At 54.5% G+C, this 10,041-nt stretch overlaps 1 protein-coding gene across 1 annotated transcript; it reads left to right on the top strand.

Moving 5' to 3' along the window:
* Positions 1-5,274: 5,274 nt before the first annotated feature.
* Ly6l (lymphocyte antigen 6 family member L) lies at positions 5,275-8,337 on the top strand. The gene is made up of 3 exons (XM_012516401.2): positions 5,275-5,483; positions 5,604-5,720; positions 7,661-8,337. Exons 1-3 carry the CDS (start codon positions 5,372-5,374, stop codon positions 7,885-7,887), a joined length of 456 nt encoding a protein of 151 aa, XP_012371855.2. The 5' UTR covers positions 5,275-5,371; the 3' UTR covers positions 7,888-8,337.
* Positions 8,338-10,041: the final 1,704 nt, after the last annotated feature.

The raw sequence follows: 10,041 nt of genomic DNA, 5'->3' as shown, positions 1-10,041 counted from the left end.
ATCGGTAACTGGCAATAGTACAAAGCTTGACCTTCATTTTATATTTTTACTATCTTCTATGTTGGCTATAGGTGAATCCCCAGAGAGGGTCCTGCCTGGTGAGCCAGGCCCTGTGCTCCCAGGCCCGGGGCCTCTTCCCTCCTTGTAAAACACTAAGAGTGTTACGTGTCCTGCCTTCTCCCCCCACTTCTCTCTGTCTGTCTCCCTCCCCCTCAGGGGTCATGGGGTCATGGAGAAAGATGAGAGCCTCTTATGAGAGGTGGTGTGAGACTTGGTGGGGACAGGAGGACAGGCCCTGGAGAGCAGCGAGGGCAGCTGGGAGCCAGCGAGCACGTGCTGCCGTGTTCTGCAGGGCAGAGGGCAGCTTCAGGGCTGCTACGAGTAAAGGCTTCCTCTGCTACCTGACTGCCACGTGGGAGGGACACTAGGGAGACACTGAGTGAGTGTGACCAGCCCCGCGGCTTTCCAGGGTGTCAGTTTGTTGGCTGACCAGGACAGATAAGGCTAGGAGAGAAGCTGGGGACTGGCTGGCCCTCCCTGTCCCTCTTCCCCGTGTGCTGGTGTGGGAGGGACAGGGGTCCTGCTCACCCTCTGCTAAGCACTCTTTGTGGCCACTTTCTTCCCTTTTGTTTTAAACAACTTGAATTGGCCTCCTCGGGACTCTGCAGGCCTGAGTCCCAGGGGGCCTGTCGAGCATCCTTGGAGCCACATCCTACCCTGGGGCAGTGTGGTGGAGCTTTGCCCTGGACATTGCCCACATCCCCCCGGCACTTTCCAGTGTCCCTCAGCAAAGATGGACGTTCCTCAGTGCACCGCAGCTGGCTTCTCTGCCAGTCACACGTCCTGCCTCCAGCTGGAGAAAGCTCTGGCTTTCCTCCTGCCCCCGAAGCACGTACCATTTCCTCAGTCATGCCCCATCTGTGCCCCTTGGACAACCTTCCTAAGGTCAGGAGGGCATGACGCCTGCCCTCAGTCGCCCGCATCCCATGGAGGCTGCATTTGCCATCTAGGTTGGGGGCGTCTGAGGAGCCAGTTAGCCTCCTTACTCACTCATAGGTTTTTGTACCAAAGGAACAAAAATCCAAGATATACAGTTAAGTCAGAGTCTCAGAGAAACAGCAGAAAATTATTTTTACTAACATTTGGGACCCACTCATGCTAAATATTTACTTATTATTTGTCAGAATAAATCCAATCCAAAGAGACAGAGCAGTGGCTGGACAGTGGCTGTCCCTCCCTGCTGTGACAGGGATGGTAGTGTCTGGCACAGGCTGGCTAGCATTGGCAGCTGGACATGTCAAAAGACCATAGCTCCTGTTTGCACCCAGCCCTGAGTCTATGCAGTGTGTGGCACCCACCTTCTGGTGACCCTAGGCAAGCAGGGCAGGGCCTGCCCACACTGAGAGTGCCTCCCAGCTGGCCCTCCCCTGTCCCTGCTCCCCCAGCCCCAGAAGTGCTCATCCGGCAGCCCTATTCTGCGCCCCAAGCATCAGCCCTGCCGAATCCCTCCTACCACCGAGAAGCCCCAGCCAGAGTCCTGCCAGAACAGCAGAGAAAAAGGCACTGGCTGGCCACCCATGGCTGGCCACCCATGGTCCAGGCACATTGCTTGAGGACATGGTGCTAGCCAGAGTGTTGCGAGGACCTTGGCAGGGGCAGATGACAAAAAGAAGCCAAGCCCTACTGCTGGGTGAGCAGAAGGACTTATTAATTTCAGAGGGCGGGCATACCTTGACCCCACCCCACACAACAGGAGGCGCTCCTGTTTGCAGAGACTCACTGCATGTCCTCCGGCCCTTGAACAAGAACTGGCTGTGTCCCATGCTTAATGTGCAAGCAGGTTGGCACAAGTGGCCACACAGGCCTTCCTGACCCCTTGGCACAGGCATGCCGAGTAGTGGCAGCACCGGGGGTGGGGCACACTTGCTCTGTCCCCCCGCTGTGGCCTCCTGCCGTGCCCCACCCCATTCCCGACAGGTGGATGTGCCCTGGTGTGTCCGTGCTACCAACCTCTCCTGTTCAGGTGGGGGAGACGGAGCAAGGAATCCTGAATGGGACCCCACTGTGATGGGACCCCACTGTGACGCCCTGGCTATGAGCAGGGCCTGGGGTGAGAGACCGCCACAGAAAGACCTGAAGAGAAGGAAGGGCCCACCCCAGGGATGTCCCGGCCGGCCGAGGTGGGGGTATCACTGGCACCCTGTGGGTGGTCGCTAGGGATGCTGGCTCTCGTCCATAGTGCCATCCTCATGGGTCCACGTCGCCTCAGAGGATGGCAGTGCTCAGTTGATGGACCAATCATGAGGTAATGATGCTGGGCTGTGCTTGGCAGCCAAGTGAGGGTGTGCTGGGTTGAGCCAAGGATTTGAAAGCTGCACAGGTCTACAGCCATACCACCCTGAATGCTCCCGATCTTGTCTGAAAGCTGCACAGCCATAACCCTGTGAGGCCCAGGGTGTCCTGCAAGGGACACAAGGTTCCCCAGCTCTCATGTCCTCGCAGTATGGCATGGTGTTTAAATTAACTAAAAGTCCAGATGCACTTGTCCACTAGCACCTAGTGCCAGGTTCTAGGACAGGCACCAGGGGCTCTGCAATAAACCAGGCCTCAGAGCTCCCACCTTGGGGAGCCTAAAGCTCTCTGTCCAAGTGCCTGCCACTGACAACAGGCAAGAATGGATGGCAGGGCACTGAGGGATCAGAGCTGGGACAACTGAGGCCCCCTGAGCCAGGGTAGGAGCACACGTGGTCCGTGAGCCACTCACTCCCAAGGAACAGGGACACGGTGGAGCCGGGCACACCTGTGTCCCTCACTTGACTCTCCAACAGAAAGGAGGAAGGAGTGGGAGGACACCAGGCCCATCAGGCTCAGACTGTCGCTCCTGGTAGGAGCCAAAGTGTGGGGGTGGGGGTTTTCTTTACAGGGAATAACCCAGCTACACCTGCTGCTTTGTGCAGTCACACCTGGGCTCCAGGGCCCACGTGTGTGGTCAGTGTGCAGGCCCCGCCTCTGGACCCAGGGCAGACCTACCAGTCCCTGCAGGATGAGCGGACCTGGCGCACCACCAAGCATATTTCCAAACCAGGTGGTAGAAGAGAACAAAAGGAAAAGAGAAAGAAGCCCTAGTTAGCACACATACACCAATGAGGTCAACTCATGCAGGTCAATCGAGTTGAATATACTGAAGAGGAAGAGGGGAAGCCGTGCACATGTTGTCATAGTTTGGAGTTTTAGGAGAAACAATACAATACAAAACTCCTTTGCTATTCACTCCCTTCTCCAGCAGTGAAATCTGACCCATTGTCTACCATGCACTCCTTTAGTAACTCGGTTCTCAAATGGAGAGCTTTAGAATAGCTAATTCTCATTTCTGGGAAGCAGAAACCAGAATTCAGTGTCTGCAACGCCCTCTTTCCCCCTTTTATGCAGGGGATGCGGTCCAAACCGTGTGAGAACCTCAGGGTCAAACTTTGCTCCTCTTCTGTGTGGCTGGCTGTTATTCACTGAAAAAAAAAAAAAAAAAAAAAAAAAAGCTTGGTTTATTTCCCTTCTAACAATCTGTAATAACTTTCTTTTTTTTTTTTTTTCTTTCTTTTTTTAAAATTTCTATTCAGTAGCTACCAATGTCAGAAATGTACCCAAAGGCGCACTGGGAGGGAAGACTTTCTCTCTGGTTTCTCCCACCCTGCCTGTGCTTCCTGCCCTACTGCTGTGGTCCCCACCAGGCCTGCAATTCCTGGGTTATCTCTGCTTTTGTTTCCTCAAAATTAAGCTAGGATCTGCCGTCTTTCTTGTTGCTCCTTTCTCTCCCACAAGCTGGCTGCTGTAGACAGGCGTCATTACCAGTAGCCCAACAGTTAGTTATTTTATGGGGAAGCTTACTGAGCCTACTGGGAGAAGCCACACCCCTGGTGAAGGTAGGGGCAGGCACTTCCCAGCCCCTTATAGGAAGTAGTTATCCTTTTGTTGTCTAGGGCTCAGCTTCTGAGGATGTGTCACCAGGCTGTGTTCATCTCTACAAATTCCAGTCTACACCGCATCACCTTACTTCAGTGTTCAAACCAAGTGGGTTAAGATTCGAGACCAGAGAGAAGAACAGATGAATGAAACTGACACCTGGTGTGAAGGCTACGTGGCCCCTGACCCCAGGCACGCACATCTGGCAGCTTAGGGTGACAGGCTGAGGAGATGGGCTCCAGGGAGAGGCTCACAGGAGATGCTGGGCTGGTGGCCCTGCGGATGAAGGCAGCATTCCCTGCCCATTGCTGGGCACCTCCAGGGTGAGGTGGTGGAGGGACACAGAGAGCTGTGGGCACATCCGAACAGGAGAAAGCCCACCCAGGGAAACCCTGCCTGTGAGAGGCAGCTCCCCCTTGTAGCCTCAGCAGCTGCAACCTCCAGGCCAGCTGGTTCCAATGACCCAGAGACGACATAGTTCAGCTTGCTTGGCTCCAAAAATAGTGGTGGTGGTGGTGGTGGTGGCAATAATAATAATAATGATAATAATAATAATAATAATAATACAAAGTAGAGGATGTGTAGAGGATTATAAAGATAAATGGGGAGCGGGGCTGTGGTAAGGGTAACAGGAAGAGCTATGTCCCACACTGCAACCAGTATGCCACAGGGAAGAAACTAGAAGCCCAAATCCTGTGGGGCCCCAAGGTATTCAAACACCCTGACAACCTGGCAGGGTCCCATCACAGGGACAGGCAACTGGTCCAGGCACTGGCCTGGGGCAACAGGGGCCCTGGAGGCCCAGGCAGCTGCACAAGAGCTATGGTCTGAGGACTTGGGTCTCAAAAGCCCAGCTCAGGTCCCTGAGCCTTGGCTTCCCCAGGGAACAGCCCTTCTGTATAGCCCTAGCGCCTATTGGGATCCCTGCACCAGTGCCCCACTCCCATCTGAGCTATAGAGCCCGCTTTCCCAACCACAGCCCAAGGGTCATCTGGGGAGGGCGCCTGATCTCAAATGCTCATGTGTCTTCCTCTCTCCTTCCTTCTCATTCCATGGTGGCCTTCTGCTCCCCCTTCCCTGCCCTACATGCTCAAACCAGCATGTCTCTGGTGGGCCCCTTCCTCGGCCCCCTTAGATGTCCCCTCAGCTTCCAGCCCCTGATGACTCCCACCACACCTGAGGGAAGGTATCCTACCACCCCCAACTTCTCAGGGGCTTAGGGACAAGATGTTCCACCCTGAGCCATCCTGGCCCTCATCCGGAACCAATCTGGGTGCTGTGTCCCATGACGTGTACCAGTATGGGGTAGGAAAGAGACCTCAGGGCAGAGGCAGGCCTGGCTGAGAGGCCATACTGACCCAACTACTCTTCCTTGGTGAAGAGGCTGTCAGATCCCAGGACCTTAGAGAGGCACATGCCAGGAAGAGCTTTGGGAAGGGGGCACATGGAGGGGCTCATGCTGGTGCTGGTGCTGTGGGTGTCCGTGGTATCCCTGGAGCTCAAGAAAGGCAAGATGAAAATGTCAGGTAAGATCAAGGGGCTGGGAGAGGAATGGGGCTGGGGGAGGAATGGGGCTGGGGTGAGAGTCCAGAGAAGGAGGAGGGGGGCACTGGGGCCAGGGTCCCATGCCTGCTATGTCCCCACAGCCTCAAACCTGAGTTGCTTCCAGTGCTTCAAGGTCAGCAGCATGAGCCAGTGCCTGCCTGCTGTGTGCCGCCCCACCGAGAAGGTCTGTGTCTCCCACAAGTTGGTCTTCTCCACCAGTGAGTCTCACCCCAGGCTGGGGAGTGCCTGTGGCTTTTCACATTCCCCACACCATTTGGAAAACCAGCTCTTGTGTAACACCCCACCACCACCAAAATATCACCAGGACAGAGGCTCCCCTGTCACTGAATTCACCAAAGATGGAGGCAAGAGGAGGGTCAGAGACCTGCTATCGCTGGACAGGAATCTGTGCCCTGTCCTACCAGCCAATACCCACACACACCAAGGCTGCCACATACACACGGCACAGCACGGGGTTTCAGAGGCAGTAAGACCTGATTTGAAGAACAAGTCATAAAAAGGATTATGAAGATACCCATGAACATGTTTCCTAACCCCATGGAAATAGGCATTCATATAAGTGTCCCAGGAGCCCCCAGTGGACCTATTCTGAGCACATGTGGGTTCCTGGCTCTTTTCTCTCCAGCAAGAGCTGAGACCCAGGTTCTCAGGCCTAGCACCTGCCCAGTTGCCAGGGCCTTCGGGAACCGTTTGCCCCAGCCTAGCGGAGCTGCCTCTCCCTCTCCTAGAGCTAGTACAGCAAACTCACTTAACACAACTCCGCTAATGGATCTTGAGTCGGCTCCTGTCCCGACTTCCTGGGAACAGTGCTTCGAAGCACATCCCGCACACCTGGGCTTCCTGTAGATCATCTCTAAAGTGGAGGTGCAGGGGTGAGATGCCTTTCCCTGAGGAGCAGGCTTCTCACAAGGGCATGATGCTCTAGTGATGCTCTATAGGATGTCCTACATGGCCTGTCCAACTTCTATCACAGCTGACATGGAGCCTAGTTGTCCCCCTCTGCCATTCCAGCAGTTCAAAGGTGGGATTTTTTTCCCCAAAGAAAGTGGCAGAAGGGCTGCCAAGCTGGGTTCTCCCAGTGTGAGGTCCCCGTGTCCCTGCAATGACTGGCCCAGCCCCTAAGGTCCCTTTTATTTTTTCTACTAGGATTAATGAATTTCACACTGGGACTAAGTTTTGTTTTCACTACCAGCTTTATTTTTCTTTTAATAATGTGCCTTCTATCTGAACTCCACCCAAATACCTTGTTTATAGTTTTTCTTGGCCCAGAAGGTCACATAACAGGGGTACTCAGTGCCGGGAGTGGGGATATTTGAGCGTTCTCTTCAGGGGCCATCTGTCCAGGGAATGTTCCCTGACCTTTGAGATCAGCAGTGGGGCACAGCCTGGGGGACAGCTGCTCAGAGTCTGAGATTCAAAGGTGGTTCAGTGCTCCGTGCTCTACTAGAGACTTCCTCATTACCCTACGTCCTGTGCCACTGAGGAGTGTTCTTTGTAGCCTGCAATGTGCTACCACAACAGTCCAATACACTTCAGTGTTATAATGCACAGCATAATACTTCATAATGCAATAGAATGTGATCAGTAGATTACAACATTACAATAGGATGTAAATAATTACCACACTATGTAACAGAATACATTGCAGCTTAGTAGGATGTAATGCAATGCAATACAGCATATGACTCAACATAATATGGTAAACTGTAACACAACATAAGAGATAGACTCTACCCAAAATGACCCGTTCTCTAGTCAGGTTGGGATGATGGATTCCTGGTTGTTAGAAATGACATTGCTCTGGAAGTCTCTGCTACAACTTTGAACAAACAGCCCCCGACCCCCAAGCACCCCACAGTTTCTCTGTGACTATCAGTTGCTTTCCCTTCTTCCTCTTTCATTCCATTTCCCTGGATTGTCATGCCCTGGGCCGGAGGTGGCTCAGGCGTGTCAGGGTACAAGGAAGAGCTCTTTGCTGTGCCTGTTTGGAGGTGACCTTGAGCAGCCCCACTTGTAAACAGACAGCAGAAGGTAGCCTCAGCGCCCTTCGCAGCACCAGATCCCTCTGCTCAGACGCCCCATGCTGCTCTCCTTCACCTGTGTCTCTGGGGCCACCCATCATCTCCTGTCTTCACAGATGTAAGGAAGAAAGCTCAGATCAGCAAACGCTGTGCCCCAAGATGTCCCTCCAACAGCAGCTCGTATGAGTGGATGCTGACCACGGGGGTGCAGGCCAAGATTGTCAGGGGCTGCTGCTCCAAGAATCTCTGCAACAAGGCAGCCAGCAGGCAGGAGGAGCTCTGGGTCAGCCTAGCGGAGCTCCTGCCCCTAGTAGGCCTGAGCTTCCTCTGGACCCTGCTGTGAGCTTCCTCCCCAGCACCCCCACTCAGCCATTGGTGTGGGGTGTTCTCCACCTCCAGCTGTCATCTCCTGTCCCTTCCAGGATACCCAGGGGGATACCCCTTTGTGAGGTGCCAGGAAGGGCCCCTTGGCCTCCACTTTGGACTCCCACCATGCCCTTGTCGGACACCTTCACTCAGGAAGGCAGGCAAACAGGCCTTGCTCCTCACAGAAAAGATGATGGCTTTTTGGTTTGGGGGAAGGTTTTTTTGCAGAAGGTTCCTGCCCTGAGCAGGCTGCCTAGCCCCTGTGAGGGACAAGAAGAGGCAGCTAAGACCAGACTCCAGCTTCCCCTTCTCCATCTCAGACACTTCTGCCTATGGAACCCAGGCAGAGGGACACAAGGACTCCCCCACTGTGTGCTGGGATCACAACCCTCACTCCTCAGAGACAATAAACTCGCATTGCTCCATGGCCTGGCTCCAGCTCCTTCACTTCCCTTGCCCACAGACTCTCCCTCCCCCAGTTCCATACATCCTCGTGGGTGTCATGGCCAGAATGTCTTCAGAGTCATGTAGCTCCCCACAGCCATGGAAGGACTGGACTGCCCTGCTGCCAGGGCCCAGCACGTGTGCGGGTGTTCAAGGCTCGAGGAAGGAGGAGAGGTGAAGGGATACAGAAGAGGATTGGGGAGGGGGCCAGGCAGGGACCCCACATGACAGAGTCACTGTTTGCTACAGGAAGTGAAGCCTGAAGGATATGAGCCACATGGCCAGCCTGGGAAGAATGAGCAGGAGAGTGGCCAAGTGAGGACCAGGAAGGGACGAAGGGACCAGTGTGACCCTCAGGGCTGCCAGGTTGAGCATGCGCACCTGGCCTTAGGGATGAGCATGCTCACAAGGAGCAGGGGGTGCTAAGAGCAAGACCCTTGAGAAGAGGAGGGGCTGAGCTGGGCCTGGACAGCCTCCCTCTGCCAGGCTCCCCTCCCTGCCCCCTATGTCTGCAGCCCTGCCTCTGCCCTCACCTGATCAATCCCACAACCCCATTGCTCAGCTGCCATTTCCCTCAGGGACCAGGGTGGGCCCAGCAGCCCCTCAGTGGGTATGGATGACCCTGTGCTTTGAGCCCCCTGTTCCCAGGAGGCTGCCCAGGGTCCCAGGATTCATTGCTGGAACAGGATCCATCCACTCCACTTGTGCTTATGAATTTTCACTTCAAGCTTCCACCACCATCAGACCTACACCCACACACACTGCAGGCCACTGGCTCCCACTCACTCCCCAGGAGGTGGGGTTCTGGGGCTCCTGGAATCTCTCAGTCTCAAGGTCACAGGGGACAAGGGTGCTGAGGGTCCAACTGGCTGTGATGGGTCAGACTCCTAAGAATAAATACGACCTGCATGTTTTGCTGGGTCAGCATTCCCCAGCCTCTGTGCCTGTCACTCTGTCCCTTTGGGAGCTGGGGCCTTGGTCCCTCCTTTAGAACAAGACCTTGGACTTCAGGGCCTTCAGGACAACATCCAAGCTGAAATCAGTAAAGGCTGAAAGAATGCATAAGAAAGAGTGAGTGATAAAGGAGGATGAAGACGGGTGAGGACCCAGTGGCCCGGACTGAGAAAGGAGTTATGCATAGTGAGCGCGTGCTAATCAGGACAGGACTGGGAGCTCAACAATCTAAGGGACACAAAGCCTGCCCTCCAGGGAGGCTGCTGCTTGTCCCCCAGGTGAGTCCCTTGTCCTGTAGAAGTTCTCAGCACTGTCCCAGTCCCTCCTGGGTACAGGGTCCTTTCCCATCACCTGGGGACCAGAGCCCTACACAGCCTCCATGAGGCTGCAGTTCATCCTGGGTCTGAACCCAGTAGGACAGAGCAGGGAAGAGCAGAAGGACTATGCAAATAATCAGGCTGGTGACTGAGCTCACGTGGACACAGAAAGGCTCAGTGAGTAGGTGGCTGGGCCAGGTGGGAGACAGATCAGGAGGATAGAGTGACAGTAAAAAGAAAAGTCATTTTCTTTGACTGACAGAACCCTAATTTTCTTTATCACACAGACAGATTGGGGCATACCTCAATGGCACAGCACTTGCATAGCGTGCATGCAGCTCTGGGTTCAACCTTCCGTACACCACACACACACACACACACACACACACACACACACACACACACACGATAAAGGC

The sequence above is a fragment of the Octodon degus genome, unplaced genomic scaffold (assembly GCF_000260255.1).
Source record: "Octodon degus isolate 3935 unplaced genomic scaffold, OctDeg1.0 scaffold00104, whole genome shotgun sequence".
Classification (NCBI taxonomy): domain Eukaryota; kingdom Metazoa; phylum Chordata; class Mammalia; order Rodentia; family Octodontidae; genus Octodon; species Octodon degus.
The sequence above is the reverse complement of the archived record's forward strand: the minus strand, read 5'-3'. Positions and strand labels throughout refer to the sequence as shown.